Consider the following 19,412-nt stretch of genomic DNA (forward strand, 5'->3'; position numbering starts at 1 on the left):
TTCACTGATATGCGGCAAGGTTTGTGAGGATGGTCCCTTGGCAACCGATAGCCTGGGAAGATATTTCATGTCGTTGCGGAAGGCTAGACGGTTAGCCTCAAGTACCGCCTTTATCACGCTATTGATTGAATCGATGAAAAGCATGAAAGGAAATGGCTACTATTGTGTTGGCTATACTAGATCTGACTGTGTGATTGATAACAATCTGTCATGCGGAGCTGCGTAGCCTTTCAAATGCTAACATAAGGGCTAATCAGCTGATAACGGTCTACTAGTAGTTGTCTTACACTAGTGTTCAGTTTCGTCTTACTCTGTGCATTTGACCTTGTTATGCTTCAGGCTTTTACGTTTTTAATACATCATATTATATATATTATATATCATATTATATATATCATATTATAATATATGCTATATATCTCATGTTATATGTCATATTATATATATATTATACATATCATATTAAAATATAATATATGCTATATATATCATGTTATATGTCATATTATATATATATTATACATATCATATTATAATATAATATATGCTATATATATAGCATATTACATGTATCATATTATATATAATGTATATTCTAGGCCTATATATCATGTTATAATATATGCTAAATACATCATATTATATATATAATATTATATATATCATATTACATATATACATATTACATATATACATATATATATATATATATATATCAACTACACAATTTTTGGACTAAAGTTTCTTGCAGCAGCTACAGGGTTGTTTCACTCTTGGCACTCAGAGTAAGATGAGCCTGATGAGCGCCAAGCATGAAACAACATAGAAATTTTAGTTTTGAAAGTTTAGTTGAAATCTTAGTATGAAAAATCTTTTCTTAGAAAAATTAGTTTTAACCAAGATATACAACATCTACCATTCTAACTTTTAAATGGTGATATTTGTTCATTTCTGTGTGTGTCCAGCCAATGCATAATTTAGTTATTCGAAAGCTTGAGACAGCTAAAACATATTGTTGAAAAACATTTCTTACTTTATTTGCTACACATTTGCTCACCTTATAAACGGTGGCAGGTAATGGTAGTTGCTATTGGATATGTTTCTTCACCTAATGAGTTTGAGTAACTTAAAGGTTGATTTGCAACAAAATTCACATTACAGTTATTTGGTATCATAAGATTCACCATGTCTTACTCTGTTGTGTCGTAGGTGCAAAATATATGGAAATGTGATTACAAGCTTTTAAAAGCTAAAAAGCGAACAGTTAATCACACCACACGAGACCGCCGTAGTTTGGACTCGCTTTCCAAAACGGTTCAAATGGGACGTAGTTGTTACAGGATGGTTTCTGTTTACACTTTCATGCAACCTCATTCGTCGAAATATTTTCACATATACTTCATGCATTCAATAAAACCATGTCTATTGTTCTTACGCGTCTGTTTTATCGTCATTGTAATGCTGTCACTTTTAGCACTGATATCTTATAACTTACTGTAAAAAATCGTTAAACTTTTTAACCTTAGCTCGAAGGAGTACATATCATTTTCTGGTAATCATGACGAGCCTGTTGGTTACCTGTGATAATCGAAAAGTGCTGCAAAAATTATTTGCGAAGTATTGGGTCACGTGATCGGATTACGACTTGACGATTGAATAGTGCCAAAACAAAACTGTAGAGTAGCGGGCATCTATATTTGATACGGTGATTTCGGTAAAACCCGAAGTGTTAATCATAAACTAGTGCTACGATATTTTTTATAGGGAGCTTTTTATTGGCCTTTCAATACACGTGAGAACATCACGTGACAAGATGATAACCAAACTGTAATGGCAACGTCAGATAAATAAAGAGATTCCACTCTTCGGCGGCTTTTCGTTTTTGAGCTTTTAAGAGCTTGTAATCACATTTCCACGTAATTGGCACCTACAACGCAACAGAGTAAGACATGGTGAATCTTTTGATACCAAACAACTGTAATGTGAATTTTGTTGCAAGTCAACCTTTAAGTAACTAAATTTTTACAATAATAAGAACCATGTATGTCCGAAGCCAGGTGAGAGCGTTAAAAAAAGATCACACTTTACAAGAACTGAACCCTCACATTCAGATGCATGGATGCAAAGCCAAGCACACTACCACTAAACCATGCAGCCACCTTGTAGTCTAAGTGTGCATATAATCATTACACATCATGGTCTCCACCGGTGCACTGGACTGCAAGTGTGTGTATTTTAATCAATCGCTGTTAACTGGACATACGGCTAACACTTCTATTTATATTTATATAAATCTTAGTGTTTTCAACTAGCGGTCTGCATTACACTGGATATGATATCCAGACCTCCAGATCTAGAGGCAGTAGACTTAACCATTAAGCTACATGGAATACAATGGATTCATTGGGCAAATAGTCATCACATCAGTGAAGATACTCCCACTTGAAGCACTTGCTTGGGGTTAGTGACTAGCATAACTAGCACTGTTGACTGTAATGGTTGTTAAGCTGGCCCAAAACACTGGTACAGCTGTATTGTTTTAGTAAAGATTTTAGTAAATATCTAGCTTACCAGGTAAGTTACTCAAATTCATTTGGTAATTATTCTATTACCCGCGCAATGACGACATTCGGTTAGGATATAATTATATAAGTATATATATTGCTTTGTTAGCAATAATTTCATTTTATTTTGTTACAGTTTCCAAATTACGCCATACAAAAATTATAAAACACAGAAGAAGGGGAACAGGTAGTCAATCAAATCAAATAAATAGCCTGACATACATTGTTGTTTAAAATATTTTTCTTAATTAAGAAAGCAGTTATTAGGTAGAAGATTGCTACAGCAGTTAGCGATTATATTTTCAATATTTTATTACTATTATCGTATTATCTCTTGTAAGGTTCTATACTGTATTTGATATTGAGCTTGCCTTTTTCTGTCTATTGCTCTAAACTTGCTCAAATAACAGCAGAAATATAGAACATATATTCCTTCATGTTTCCATTGTTCCAGAACTATATACCCTCAACCAGTTCTAAGAATGTCTGGTACCTGAAGAAAGAATGGCAAAGCAATATTGATACTAATATTATTATTGTAGACAGGTCAAAGGTCGGTACAGTGTGATGGTGTTGTCATGATGTTAATAGTAGGAGTCATATTCAAACTCTGTCATACAGCTATCTCTGCATTACAAGCTTTGCAATAATTTGCTTAATTTTATCAAAGTATGGTAGTGTTTGCATACAAGACTCGGTTTCAGCCATGTTGGCGTTGAATATACAGGTGTAGATAAATCTTAAAGAAGAAAAATGGTAAAGTTGAACATTTGCTTAGAGAGACGGATTAAGAATGTCGGCTTGTCAAATATTCAACTTGCTTTGATACCAATATAACATGTTGTCACTTTGTTTCTTTTTCACTGGAAAAGTTAATAATGAGCATATTGCGGCACTGCTGACACAATTCACACTAAGCTGTACAAATTTCACTCTTTAATTAAACTGCTCATGAACTAATTGAGCTACTTAGCTTCCATATCTGTTTCCATGGTTACAAGCTTTTTAGTTTTTTCATGCATTTCATTTTTAGCCTTCTTGATTTTCAATGGCCAACTTTAAAGTTAAAAGTGTGTTTGCTTACCAGTTTCTATGGTTACAAGCCTGTTCGCTATGGTAAGGGTCTTTTTACATATCAGTTTCCATGGTTACAAGACTACTTCCTTGTTCTTCTGCTAATTTTAGGGTTTATTTGCCGCGGAGTTTCCGTGGTTACATGACTGTTTGCTTGTTAGTTTCCATGACTACAACCTTGCCAGCTAAACTATATTGTTTTTTTATTTACTAGTTTCCATAGTTACATTTGTACAAGGCTGTTTACCTAGCAGTTTCCATGGTTACAAGGATGTTGACTTACAAGTTTCCACGGTTTGAAGTTCACTTGCTAGTTCATTACTAACTCTTGAACCTGCTCAGTTGTCATATTTGTGTTTGTAAGCTTTCTGGTTCCCATAGCTACAGACCAGCTCACTCGCTTGTTGATTTGCTGATTTTTGCGCTTGCTTGTCAGTTTCTATGGTTACATAGCTATTCGTTCAGATTAATGTTTTTTTATTTTTCGGTTTTTTTGGTTATGAGCTTCCTTAGGAAGTAATTACTGCTTGTTAGTTGCCGTGTTTATGAGCCTGTTTTGTCAAGCGCTCAGCTTTGTAACCCTAGCAAGAAGGAATTTACCACTTGGTATAGTATGTCTGTACATTGTCTTATTAACTACAGTGGAATATCAGTTTACTAAACACTAATTATGAATATAATGTATAAACATATATTTCTCTTTTAGACTGAAACGATGCAAAAAACAACGCTGATCGCTTGATGCACAAAAAGAGTTCACAAAATATAGATTAAAGATAGTCAATTGCAAATCAACTTTGGCATCGAAAATTTTATGTACGAGTTATTTTAAAGCATAACACTACATATTGCATAACAGTGTACGTTCAGCCTGTGGCAGGAGTACAGCTCATGGCTTCAAGAATTACGAATAATCTATGTCAAGGATAACCTTGAAATTATAAGTTTTGCCCGGCTATAAAATACGAAATGCAGAATAAGCAGGCTACCTAAAATGTTTAACATGGAAGATTTGAGCAATAAATCACATCGCATCAATAACTGGACAGATTATACTTTTAACAACATAAACGCCATGGAATGAATGTCTTTGGTATAAAAGACATGCATAAAATGCATAGACTTCAGCAATTAGAGTTTAGCTGTCAGCAACAAACATCATTTTTTATAACGAATTGCATAAACCATACTATTGTATAGGCTATTGGTGGCTTTCAAAATTTTTCGTACTAGATATGCACTAATACTAAATTAATAGTCTCATGAAATTCTGAGCAAAGAAATCTTTCATAGTGTGATATTATTAGCGGTTTTGGGTGACCTCAAAACCTTTGTTGCGGGGGTGGATAGGCAGCGGAGCCGGAAGCATGTGCTCTGCGAGGTGCCGAGGGTGTTATGTTAGAGGTGGATGGCACAGCGTTTGGGGGGTTGGAGTAGGAAGGAGGTGGTAGATACCTCTGTCCCGTAGCAGGGTTATAGTAGTTGACTCGGGAGAGTTGTTCGCTCTGGAAGTCTGGTGAGCCGGGATACGATGGAGGAGCAGCTGAAACAAATACAATAAAATGTTTCATCCTGCACCCAAATAAATTGCACAAGAAATGTTCACGAGTGCTACTTTTATTGTAAATAGAGGTAATCCTTAACCTGCATGTAGTTGTGTCGGTTTACAGCAAACAGTAATTTTAAGATTTTGTTTGCACATGCAGTATTCATAAATTGAACATTACATGTACTAGCTTTCTGCCAGTCTAGTGTACCGTGAGAGATCATCAGGTGGCTCAATAAGCACAGAGGATAAGTATGTACATAAATATTCAGAAACCTATGAAGGTGAATGAGTGATGCCATATGTCCTGGGTTCAAATTCACTACAATGCAATCTTTTTTCTAAACCTCCAACCACGGCTTGAGCAGACTTATTATAGACAGGTCTTAGTATAGTAAATACTATTTTAATGCCCGGCGTTGCACGGTAATAAAAAGTTGTTGCATAGAAATTTTATTTTTAATTGGTTAAGTTTATTGACCCAATAAATTTGAGTAACTTGGGCTAGTTTAAACCTTTACTATAATAAGATATGCGACCTCTCTCAGCAGGGTAAAAAAAAGATTGCGTCGTGATCTCTCATGCAATCATGATTTTCAAGCGCACTAGCTGAAGCTTGACGCACATTATTTTAGCCAATCCAATTTCCACCAATATTTCAGAGGAATTTTAAACTGAAATTTTAGTTTGCTTATTTGCTTACTTACTATGAAAGCACTTTCGAAGTGTTTCTAACATTAAGCAACATTAATTAACATGCATTAACACATGAATTAACGCATAAACACATCTGGTAACTTTTTCAGCTAAAGAGATGTTTGTGTTTTGACTAGGGTGAACTCGTTACTCAGGTTCTGGAGTATTCTAAAATTTTAGTTTCAAAGGATTAAGAAAATTTACTTCAGCCTTTGCGATATCCTTAGAACAAAACTTACATAATAAATAACCAACAGTTCTATTGAGTATTCTAAAATTATTGAAGACTGGTATGCTTAGCGGACAGGCGCACGGTGAGAGATCGTCATGAGTATGCGCATAGTTATTCCGTGAAGTGGCAATGTGGCTGAGTGATGTAGCATTTAGCGCACCGGTCCTGCAAAAGGGAATATCTGAATTCAATTCTCGTGGCTTCTTAGCTTGGCTTTGGGCAGACGGACACGGCTCTTATTATAGTAAATATTTCTTTTTTGATCTATGATCATTCTGACATGTTGTTGCTGCTCTGTGATACAGCAGTTTTCACAGCCCACACACTATGTTGAGACACAGGAGCAAGTTGAGACAAAATACTTTTCCTGACGTACCGTAGCAGGTATTGAACCACTGACCTCCTACTTATCCATCCAAAATGCCAAACACTAAACTACAGGTTTTACAGAGATTGAACAGGTCTATTTACAACCATTCTCAGCATGCAATTCACCAGCCGATCTAAATTATAGTTACTATAATAACAAACGTGTCTGTTCGTCTGAAGCAAGCTAAGAGTGTAAAGAAAAAAATATTACACTGCACAGGAGTTGAACCAGGGCATTCAGATTCTTAGGCAAGCATGCTACCAACTGCACCACTTAACCACCTTACTGCATCTAAGAATAATTATGCACATAGTTATTACACATGACAATCTCTCATGGCTCGTGGGATACCAGTTTAAGATAAATTGCCAAAAACATTTTTGCATCAATGACAGAGCCACTAAAAGCCATTTGAATATACTTATTGTCAGGAGATTAAAGACAATTAGAAAAAACGTAAATGCAATAAACTGGGATTGAACCACAGGATGGATTTTTGTTTAGTTTAATTAAGAACATTTACCCAACTCAAAAAAGGTAAGCAAATCTCCTGAATAAACATGCCTTAAATAGAGTTGTGGTTTTGATTAGAAACTCTAAATTACATTGATACTTTGGTAGCGAACGGATTTAATTAGATGATTAAAAATCATCAATGTGCGCTGCACATAAAAATGTACGGCTATACATCTCAGTAGAAAGAGGTCATCACCTTCTATCAGTGAATCACACCTGGCATTACATTGATTGAGTAAGACCCCAAGCAGAGAAAAGATGTTTAGACAGAAATGACACTCTTAAAACCAAGTTTTATCGAAGGACTATCTGTGCTACCCTGCGTTGCCCGGGTAATAAAAAAATTTTTGCACAGAAAATTGATTTGTATTTAACATATAACAACATTTACCATTCTAACTTTCAAACTACATATCATGAGAAAAGTGTTTTGTGTAATTGAAATAATTTAAGAGAGAAAATAAAAACAACTGTAAAGGTTTTCAAACTTTGTCAAACAGCTTTTAAACCTCATATCATGAGAAAAATGTTTCGTGCAGGTCAAATACTTAAAAAAAAATAAAATGACTATAAAAAGGTTTAGATGTAAATGTGAAATAATTAGCAAGTAATAGCTAAATTAAGTCAGTTTTGCTACGATTACAATAAAGGTGATTCGGTAATGATACAATTAATACGAACTGAGAAAATAAAATAAAAATCCTGAATATGTAGAATTAATAATAGCAATTCTTGCATCGAAGTGTGTGTGTATAAAAAAGGTTACTGTTCCACCAACAGCTATCCATCAAAACTTTGAATACGACGATACTGGTACCTCTCGATACCGGTGCAAATGTAAAAATGAGATATCGTACTGTTTTTGTCTGGCCTTTTGTGTCTGGCTCTTGCCACGGAGACATCATAATTGTCCTCATGCGAAGATTTGGCTTTGACCCCAGATATAGTAATTGAACTTTACGAAAAATATTTCTTAACAGGGGCATTGTAACCTGTGGCCGCATCAGTAAAATAATCAGCGTGCATAATACATGTAGCTATAGATGGAATGACACACAGATCCACATACTTGGAGAAATATATATATATTTGATCAAAGGATACTATTCTTTGAAAGGTGCTGCAATTCATCATGATCAGTGATAGTATAATAGAATATGCTGACTTACCGCTCGGGTACCTTGGTACTTCTTCATACATCGGGGGGCGTACAGCTGGCCCGTATCCTGGAGCTACAAATTAGTTAAAAATCATGAAATTGTCAGAGAAAGCTATTTCTTTGTATAGATAATAAACTTTCTCAGTCATCAAAGACCAAGGACTAAAGGTGAAGGACAAATGAGTGGCGAAAAATGAGCATTTTAGTCATGAGGTCAAGAAAAAAGGTATTGAACTTTGCTGATGCCACTGATCTGACCACAGCTGCCGATGTACAATAAGAACACTGTCGACTACAGTCAAGCGATGAAAGCCCTTTAGTTCGATAGCCAATTTAAACTGGTATTGTAACTAAGTGAATGATTCGTTGAAAAAGCTAGAAAGCTTGAAGCTGAAAATGGGAGTGGTTACGCTATACAGTTTACCACAAAATTTAGTAATCTTTGACATGCTGAATTGAAAGTTTCTACGCAGCATTTACCAATAGTTTTTGGGCATCACAAATAAAGCCCTTTGAAGACATTCTGTGTTAGAAAAAAACAGTAAATTTTAAAAATAATTTGGACTCATAAGAAATCATTTAGCAATAGTATAGAAACACGTGCTAGCATGAAACATAAGCATACAATCTTCAAGTTAAAAGCTGGAGTTATTTGAAATGCAAGCATATTTACTTCAGATCTGACACTTCTTACAACAGGAATTGCAACAGCATTCAAGGCAGCCAGATTTTTTTAAAGCTTCATAATAAGAAAGCTTTGTGTTCAGTTTTGGTCTAAAGAGCAAAATATTCTGGGTAACGCATCATAAAATTAAATAACTTCTTTTACTAATTTATCAATCCCAGTTGGACAAACTAGCAACAGACAAGAAGTGATGAACAACTAACTCTGATCAGTTAGCAACGAACCAAAATTACAACTGACAATAAACAGCTTGCTATGAACCACAAGCAACAAACAACTAACATTGAGCGACTGACGAGGAGCGACGACTGATGAGCGACTAGCGATGAGCGATTAACGATGAACGATTAGTGATGAACTACAAGCGATGAGCAACTAGCAATAAATAACTAGCGATGAGCAACTAGCGATACACAGCAAGCGATGAACAACAAAGGGTGAACAACTAGTGATGAACAACTAGCGATGAACAACTAGCGATGAACAACTAGCGATGAACCATTAGCGATGAACCACTAGCGATGAACAACTAGCAATGAACAACTAGAGATGAGCCACTAGCAGTGAACAACTAGCGATGAACAACAAGCGATGAACAACAAGCGATGAACAACAAGCGATGAACAACAAGCGATGAACAACTAGCGGTGAGCCACTAGCGATGAACAACTAGCGATGAGCAACTAGCGGTGAGCCACTAGCGGTGAACAACTAGCGATGAGCAACTAGCGGTGAGCCACTAGCGATGAGCAACTAGCGATGAGCAACTAGCGGTGAGCCTTTAGCGATGAACAACTAGCGATGAGCAACTAGCGGTGAGCCACTATCGGTGAACAACTAGCGGTGAGCCACTAGTGGTAAACAACAAGCGATGAACAACTAGCGGTGAGCCACTAGCGATGAACAACTAGCGATGAGCAACTAGCGGTGAGCCACTAGCGATGAACAACTAGCGATGAGCAACTAGCGGTGAGCCACTAGCGGTGAGCCACTAGCGATGAACAACTAGCGATGAACAACTAGCAGTGAGCCACTGCGATGAACAACTAGCGAAGAGCAACTAACGATGAGCAACTAGCGATGAACAACTAATGATGAACAACTAGCAACGAACAGTTATCGGCAGTTGGAGGAATGAGTATTTAGCGACTAGCAAAAACGATGAGTCATAAAGTGAGTATTTTGTGCAATAATATACGAATAACAAAACTTGCTCGCACCTTGCAGTTCCTACTTGTTCTTGTCGCAATGCTATAAAGAACTAGAACTTACTGTTTTTCCAGGGGGAATCGTCTGTCCCATCAGCCCCTCTTGGAATATTGTGACCAATTTGCATTTGCCGCATTTTGTAATGTCGATATATGCCGATGAAGATTCCAATCCCTATTATAATTATCCATGATACCCCAAACCTGAAATAAAATATAAATAAAAATATAGTTCCTATCATCAAAAAACACTGAAATAAGTAGAACACTATCTTGTACATGTATTTTACAGATTTTCCAACTGGAATGGTATTGTAATGAAAGAGTATATCTATGAATGTGGTAAAATATTTCTATGCCTCAACAAAGCAAGGTTCCATAGTCTCATTCAGATCTGATAGATTTCAGTTACAAATTCAGAGGCCATTTGCCTTTAAGAAACCTTTGTGTTGCAATATCAAAATTTTGGAAATTTATAGCAGTGCAGCAAATAGATGCTATCGATCTAAAGGAATATTGATACAAACTCTGCAAATCTTTCCATCCTTTTGGGCATTGCTTCCCCATGCTATTTGTTCAAGACGCATTAAAGTGACACTGCACCTTAGGTTGAATCTTTATGCTATTGTCCCTTCTGACAAGCACCTGCATTCACATGTCATTGTATCCTACTTATTATTAGTGTGAACTAGAGTCAAACCTCTACATATAAACTTTATTCATTCTAAGACCAGTTTTAAATCTGAAAGCCATTATATGTAACTACAAATATGCACTTTAAATCACTCTCGTTATTTTATAGCCTCAAAACTTATTATAAAAATAACTATTGGAGATAATCACTGATACAATCACTAAATCATAATCACTAAACAGATAAAACCAATACAACAAACGCATTAACAGGAAAACAAAAAGAATGAAAATTTTAATTCATGCAAAATTTATCAATAAAGGGTTTTTATTGTTACTCTGACGTAAACATGTGAAGATAACTCTAATTTTTTTTAGGTACAAATGTGGAAATGATAAAAGTATGTGGTGTAACTTACTGGGCAAAGCTACCTAATTTGTATTTTTGTTAATTTAAAGTTTAGTATTTACCCACTCTCACCTTTTTTACACAAAACTGAAAGCTTAAAAAAGCTTTGAACAGTTTTAAATTATTCAAATATTTTAAACTATTCAAATACTTGAAAGTTTGACTGTATTTGTTATAGACTTTTTATTTTAGTAACACTAAAACAAAAAGTCTATAATAAATTAGATATTTGCTAATAGAATCTTTGTTGAATGTAGCAGAACAGAGGCAGCATTAACTTACCATATATACCAGGAGTAATACCAGCTGCATCCAGCGTAATACGTGTAGCAGCCCTAGAGCAAGGGAAAGCAAAGTGAAGAACACAGTGAAACATGAAACAGACTCACACGTGACAACAACAACAAATATAGAGCAAATTTTATTTATTTGCAGATTATGGTAAAAGAAGTTGTCCTATCCTGTCAAGTATTCCTGCAAGTCGGGAAAGCACTGCAACCATGGTGACGAGATAACGCTTATTAAAACCAAACAATAATGAGAACTCAACTTTGTATATCTGCAATATTTACCAGATACATATGATATCATTGTTCATACTAACAAATGTCAAAACGTCATTGATAATTTGTTCCGTTAACAAGTCAGCAAAGTCAGCGCCAGGATATGGCTGAAGGACTTTGCTATTTTAATTTTAACAATTTTAAATTCTTTAAACTGTGTTTTACAATCTACATTGTAGCAACCCTGCACCCTATATTTACCCATGTTTACCCTATATTGTTGTTACGTTAGGCTATAATCATAAAATAATTAATCGCTAGTAGGCAGTGAATAGAACTTGTGGAGTTGAACAATCCACTAATACGTCAAAGGTTGCCGTTTGCCAATGCTGTTTAGTTCGACAGCAATTTTACTGTAAAGTGTAATTTAGACTAAGCCGATTAGGTTTCCTTGTTGTCCTAATTGTCCTAACAACTGAACTAGTGAGAAATACAAACGATGAAACAATGCTAGTTGGCAAACTCTTTAGCCTAGCGTAATCGTTTTACCCATAGATATATATACCTATGTATATATATATATAGGTATATATATCTATGGTTTTACCTTTTCAAGTTCTCACAAGTTCAGCTGTAATCTGAGACTAAAATATGACTACAAAGGAACCAAATCAGCTCAGGCTGGATTGAGCTTTACTAGGTATAATTGCTATTAAACAAAACTCATTAGCCTACCATGTCAGACATCTTTAAATTCCATCAAACTCTTCTAAATTTATCAAATGCAAGTCATCTATCGGTTTATAATATCATGTTAAATGATAGTCAACTAAATTTAATGTAAAAACCAGTCGATGTCAGTTCATGACAGCCCCATATGATGACTATCCAAAGTTTTTCACAAAAATAAAAGTTGTTAGGTTCAAGTTTGAAAGATGCTTTTCAATGTTTAACCTCCTAGCCTGACTAGAAAGTTGTTTTTTGACCTTTATTTGGTATTAATATCCTCAAATAGAAATGGTTTTTTATAATGTGCTATTAAAAACATAATTTAAACAAAAGAAAAGAGACAAGTTAGATTGTATGGAAGGAACTTTCCGAATAACTCATATTTTTGTATTTTGGCAGTGAGAGAAATGTAGTGTGTCATTAGGATGGGAAAGCAAGCAGTTGTCTCTCCTTGAAAAAAGATGCTGGCTATTATGTTGTTCTTTTGTTTAGAAGACAGAATCTATGGCCGGTTTTGACTTTCAAAATTGTACAAACCTTCAAATATCAGTTTATATACAGTTTTATCATTATAGACAACATTTAATATTTTTATGTGAAGTATATAAATAAAGTGTTTTGCGATGACTCATAAACAAATAACAGAAATACATGTACTTAAAAACTAAAGCATATACAAAGGCTGACGCTGCAACCTAAGACAGCAAGAGCTGAACTGAAAAAAGCGAACAATTTAACTAACACGGCAGCGAATACATGAACCTTACCAGATGTACCAATGAGCATACATGGATGGCTCGCAGACATAATTTGAGCCTACCAGATAACAGGTAGTTGCCTCGGCCAGCTTGTATTGACTCTGCGAGAAATACACAAGATCTGTTTGCTCTTTCTTTATTGGTTTTCAAATACGGCATGCCGCTGTAGAGCTGTTCTTACCACCAACGGATGGCTACCTGACAGTCACCTCAGATTTGGTTTGAAGAAGCAGTTACAAGATTCAAATCCAAAAGCTTGAAACCGAACAGTTTTGGTTTAGCCCAGCCCAACTGGAACTCGCGTTTGATTGGATGTTTTAGCGAATATAACTCATTTTTAAGTGCAATAAATGAGATATGAGGCACCGTAGTTTGTTAGACAGGAGTTCGTAGAGCTAGGAGTTAAATATTTTTTAATTTAGTTTGAGTCGATTCGGCTGCCATGTGGTGGCCTCTAAAGAATACAAAAACATCCGATGAACAGTTGACTGTTTGAGAGCTCCATTCCCGATAAGACTGCTGGCAGAGCAAGAGATTAACAATTTCTCAACGAGCTGTCTGAAAAGGCTTTCTCCAGCCTGGGAGTTATCGAAAATCAATGTTTTTCATTACCCAAAGTATTGTATTTCCAGATTGCAAACAAGTTAATTTTTAGCATCCCAAGCTCTGCAATTAGCAGGTATTGGCATTCTGTCTCAGAGTAAATGTGTGCTTAACATCAGTTGGCTAATTAAACAAAGCTCTGTCCAGGTTATTTTCCATAAAACGAGCACTTTTTAATAAACTTTCGGAATAGAAAAGTTTTTGGTTTAGTATTTTAGGCTATTTGAGTAAAATGTTTAATTTTGGTCAAGCCGATAATTTTGGGGAAAAACTAAACCAAAGTTCGCCTATTTTTAGATAAATATTTTTGCTTTTCATATTTTCAATTGGGACCATCTCTGAGCTTGAGACACGCAATCCAATAGAAGCAAGATAGCTCAAAAATACCTTTTGCTAGCTCATATCTATTTGTGAGTTTTGTTGTTACAGCCATAGCTTTCGGTAAATCTTTAGCAATCTTCATGAAGCTTGACTGTGAGAAACCCATGTAAAAGCAAAATTTCGTAAAAATATGCGGTCAGGATCGGCAGCATAGAAAGTTCTCTGTATATTGGTGGCAGCCAAACTGCTGCTAATCAAGGAAACTTTGAATAATTGTCAAATTTGTCATTTCGTAAAATATATATTTAATATGGAACAAAATGTTAGCCATTTTCCTTGTAAGCTGACTCAGTCCATAAGCTAGAAAACACACTAATACACAGTATTGTTCCTACAATGGGCTGCAAATATTGTTTATTATTGCCAAATAAGATGCCCATATCAACATATAAACCCTTTTTAGGCTTCTCTCATAAAAAAACATATCATTTACGAAATCGAAGGTTCTACATTTATTGTCAACAATCACACGAAAAATATGCTACACTTACCTGCACACACTGCAACAGAAACGTGTAGAGTAGCAGATTACAAGCAATCGCATGGTCAGCCATTTTGTATCTAGTGTAAACGCTGAGTAAAGTCAATACGAAAGCGAGCTAGTCCAGGACTAGGGTGGCAGACACGCTAGTTATTGATTGGGCTACGCAAGGTTTATAACAACAACATCGCTCCTGGTTGGTTACTGTATATCCTCAAATATTGGCTATCGTTATGCCAAATTCAATCACATCTAAGCTACAGTATATTACATCCATCAAGCTTCCCTTGGTAAGAATTTCACATGAGGGACTCTACTGTGAAGGTGACTGTAATCTTTAGTATTGTGATATTGTTGTAATAGAATACCGGAATAACAATAATTATTAAAATTACCAGCTTTTCAACCAAGATGACCATTGGCTGGTAAACTTGCTGATGGTCCATTCTTTGAATCACCCTCATAGCTTTAATTTTTAAATTCCTAAAGTTAGTACCAAAATTTTTAAGTAGTGAAAACAAAATTGTTCTCCTAGCAATCATTGAATAACACCACATATATTAATATGTACATGTATATTTTTAATAAACAAGACTATTGTGATATAGGAGTTGTGTTCTCTCACTGAACATGACGTGTGGGGTTTTGTTTGGCTGTTTTGTCAACTAAAGACCTTTTCGACTAATTATGTAAACCCATTGTTTGTAGGCTAATGGAACGAGGAATTCTTGTTCCATTGAAAAACTTCTCTAGACAATTGTACAAATATTGTAGAGCTTAGAGCTTTTCTTTTAATTGTAGTAATACACTCTTGGAATAGTTGCACAGCCTGTCATGCGTTTTCCATTTAGGATGCCACATAAAATATTGTCACTAAACACCATAACCAACAAGACGCTGCACCACCAAGTAAAGCAATTTTGATTGTGTAAAGTGTTGGTATAGTTACCCACCTTATTATGTTATGTTACATACCCTCTTATGTTGTGTTACACACATCATCTTGTGTTACACACTCTCTTATGTTATATTACATACTCTCTTATGTTATGTTACACACATCATCTTATGTTACACACTCTCTTATGTTATGTTACACACACTCTAATGTTATGTTACACACACTCTAATGTTATGTTACACACACTTTTATGTTATGTTACACACATCATTTTATGTTACACACTCTCTTATTTTATGTTACACACATCATCTTATGTTACACACTCTCTTATGTTATGTTGCACACACTCTTATGTTATGTTACACACACTCTAATGTTATGTTACATACACTCTAATGTTATATTACACACACTCTTATGTTATGTTACACACTCTCTTATGTTATGTTACACACTCTCTTATGTTATGTTACAATAAAGCGGATTAATAGAGCCACTATTGTGAAATGGGTGGCCCTCCAATGTTAATAAAGAACTGCATTGTTAAAGAAGCTGTAATGGGCTCGTTACATATTTAAAAAGCGACTGGCGTCATCTGGTCTAAGAAATGTACATGTATTTTAATCCAGGCGATTGTTGACCAAGATGAAAAGACAAGGTGAAGCGTGGCACCCACACTCAAGGCAGGCCACCATCTTGGGTAATATAGCGAGGGGTCCGATGAACTCATTATGGGGTGAGAGAAACATGACAGGCAAACACCAGGCTGTATAATATTTGAGTAGAAAAATAATATATAATAATAATAATATATATATATATTATTGTTATATATAATAATATATAACAATTCTAGGAATGAAGAACAAAGAAGAATAAAATATCTTTTTTGTGTGTAATTTTTGTCAAGTTTTGTTCATGTAGGTATGTCGAATGTTATATGATTATTATTATATAATATACTAGAAATTCCACTTTCATACAGCCCACGACCAAAGAGATATTGGAAAAAAAGAAAGGGTACTGATGGTTGAGAAATGCAATATTAGCAGTCAAATTGCACTGCAGTGCAATTGGAGAACTGCAATGGTAGCTGTAATGTACTGGGTGTTATTATATACAACAAATAGCAATAATGAAAGAAAAATATTAAATGTTTATATCTCTCCCCCTGCAATAGGAGAAATGCAAAATTGACCAATATTAAAAGTAAAATGCACTGATATTATTAAAATAACCAATATTATTAATATAGTAATAATATAAAACCAATGCACAATTTTGTTTACATTTAAAAACGTCATAGTTTTTATAATCTCATGAGTATAATCTCATAATCTTAAAATCTCATAAGAATCGTTAGAAAAAAATATCATCGTCATTTCCGTTACTTACACTGCGTTGTACATCAGTTAGAATACCGAAGTACTCAAGAGTCTAAAATGTCAGTTACTTTGAAATCGGCAAAAATGAAACGATTTCAGTACTCCTACGTTAATAACATAAACCTTTGACAATGCTATAGACTGGTGAAATGTGCACGTTTTTTTTTTCGCGAAATGCGCACGACTTAATCGTTCTATTCTCTGTCGCTCGGCGTTTCAATTTCCGGTCTTAACTTTTATTAAACCAAGCTTTTCAAGGGTTTTGTGACGATTTTCGGCCAAATTAATCTGTCTATTTGTGTATAATCCGATCAGATGGGTAAGTTTTAAGAGAATTTCGATAATTTACAAAGACTTGGTAACATATTTAAATAGGTTTGTATGTGTTTTGTATCGTTATTATACTTTAACTAATCTACAAAGCGATGGTTAAATTTGTTGATGAAATTTCAAGACAAGGGTTCGTCGCATTGTTGATGAATAATTTTCGTAAGTTGTGTGCACATGCATTTATCATAAAAACTCTCATAGTTCGCTTCCGCTCATTTGTTCGTGGGAATATATATTATTATATTTGATACTAGGCCTACAATAAATTATGTTTCGATAGTATCCAATTCTATGTACATTTTGATTAGGTAGTAGCTCACAGTAGCAGCATATGCTGGACCACTTTTCAGTTAAAGACCCAGAAACCAATCCGAAACTCTCTTTAAATAAACACCAGAGGTTTTGCCTACCAGGTCAGTTTGCGACAGTCTGACAATAACAGCAGTTCCGAGTCTCACCAGGATCATCATCATTAACCAAAGTAACCTCTTGATGCGGCTCAGTAAGGCATCTAGTGGGCGCTGCCTTAAGGCTGGCTCCCATATACGCCGCCAGCGCGGCGACAGCACTGCAGGCTATCAGTGGTGAAATGTGAACCTAAGTAGTTGCCGGTGGTCAACGCAAGAGTTCAGCGCTGTTCAAATTTCGCGAAAAGCTGCAGGCAAAACCTTTCCAAAAATGCACTGTACAAGTTAAGGTCAGCATTATCGAAACGGCACGGCGAGCAGACAATTTTTATGTGATTATTAGTAATGCAGTGTCATGTGAACAGAAGCCGAGCCTAGCGTCGCGAGTGTTTTGCTGCGCAAGATTACCGCCGGGGTCTCGCAACCGATATGGGAACCAGGCTTTAAGAACTCTTGGCTTTCCATTGGTTTACGTCCAGCAAACAATTGCATGTAGGACTAGGAGAGACACTGATAGAGAGGAAATTCTAATAAAGCTTTGCTAAAACCAATGTATCTTGGAACAAATATTTCTATATAAATACAATGAAATTTGTTTAATTTGTTCCAAAATTCAAAAGTTTAAGATGAGGCATAGCAAACTTATGAAACTATGCAAAAGGCGGAAAGGAATGAAAAAAACAAAATTAACAAGGTGATAGTCAGTACAAAGAGATTTTTGTTGCTTCACTTCAGAGATATGTAAATGTAAGTGTAAACACGTCGATGTACAGTTTCAGATGAAGACATGCAGTGTAACTTACTCTAGCTTAAACTACATGTAGGTAAAATTTAAACTAAATTTGCCTATTATATATATTATACATATTATAATATATTTTTATGTTTATATTTTAGTGAAACTTACTCGAATCTAGACTGGTTGAAGCTGCCTAGCGTTGTGATTTACATATGATAACAGATCTCCAATCAGTTCGGTAACAAGTGGTTGTCTATTTCAGTATTCCTAATAACTATATACCAAAAGCATATGTTAAAGGTACTACAGTACTACTAATAATTGTATGCCAAAAGCATATGTTAGGGGTACTACAGTACTACTAATCATTGTATACCAAAAGCATATGTTAGAGGTACTACAGTACTACTAATAATTGTATACCAAAAGCATATGTTAGAGGTACTACAGTACTACTAATAATTGTATGCCAAAAGCATATGTTAGAGGTACTACAGTACTACTAATCATTGTATACCAAAAGCATGTACATGTATTAAGGGTACTACAATACCGTGTGCTCTCGGGTCGCGATCACCCAGTTATGCGATTTTTTCGCCCTTCGATGTAGAACACACATTTTCGTTCTCTCCATACGAAATATTTTTCGCCATACAAAATCCACAAAAACTTTTCTCGAATTTCAAATTTGATAGGTGTGCTGATTACATTGGAATAACAAATATGCCGATATGCTATTCACTGAAATACCTCTAACAGCGAATGAAAGAGATAAGATGCTCGATCTCGCTCATTTTGGCATTATTTGTTATTAAATATTGTGAAAACGAAACCAAAAACAGGGGATAAAATTTTAGCGATAAAAAAGGTATTTTCAACTATTTTACTATGTCAGTAAAATAGTTGAAAATACACACTGAAAATTTGCTTCAAGTGTGTGTTTAGTAAGCTAAATTCATTCAAGTTAAATTCAACGTTTAGGTATGTTATACGTTTGCCTCGAACGTAAGAACTCCGTACAGTACGTACTGCATTTACTGCACATAGCGCATTGTAATGTTACATTTTATTGCAGATCATAACCTCTGAATACACCAAAG

At 35.1% G+C, this 19,412-nt stretch overlaps 1 protein-coding gene across 1 annotated transcript; it reads right to left on the minus strand.

The window, feature by feature from the left end:
- Nucleotides 1-4,372: 4,372 nt before the first annotated feature.
- Nucleotides 4,373-11,477, minus strand: LOC137408319 (uncharacterized). The gene is made up of 4 exons (XM_068094807.1): nt 11,375-11,477; nt 10,115-10,254; nt 8,168-8,230; nt 4,373-5,181 (listed from the first exon to the last, which is right to left on the minus strand). The coding sequence occupies exons 2-4, from the start codon at nt 10,185-10,187 to the stop codon at nt 4,961-4,963; spliced, it is 357 nt and encodes a 118-aa protein (XP_067950908.1). The 5' UTR covers nt 10,188-10,254; nt 11,375-11,477; the 3' UTR covers nt 4,373-4,960.
- Nucleotides 11,478-19,412: the final 7,935 nt, after the last annotated feature.

This window comes from Watersipora subatra, chromosome 11 (assembly GCF_963576615.1).
Source record: "Watersipora subatra chromosome 11, tzWatSuba1.1, whole genome shotgun sequence".
Classification (NCBI taxonomy): Eukaryota; Metazoa; Bryozoa; class Gymnolaemata; order Cheilostomatida; family Watersiporidae; genus Watersipora; species Watersipora subatra.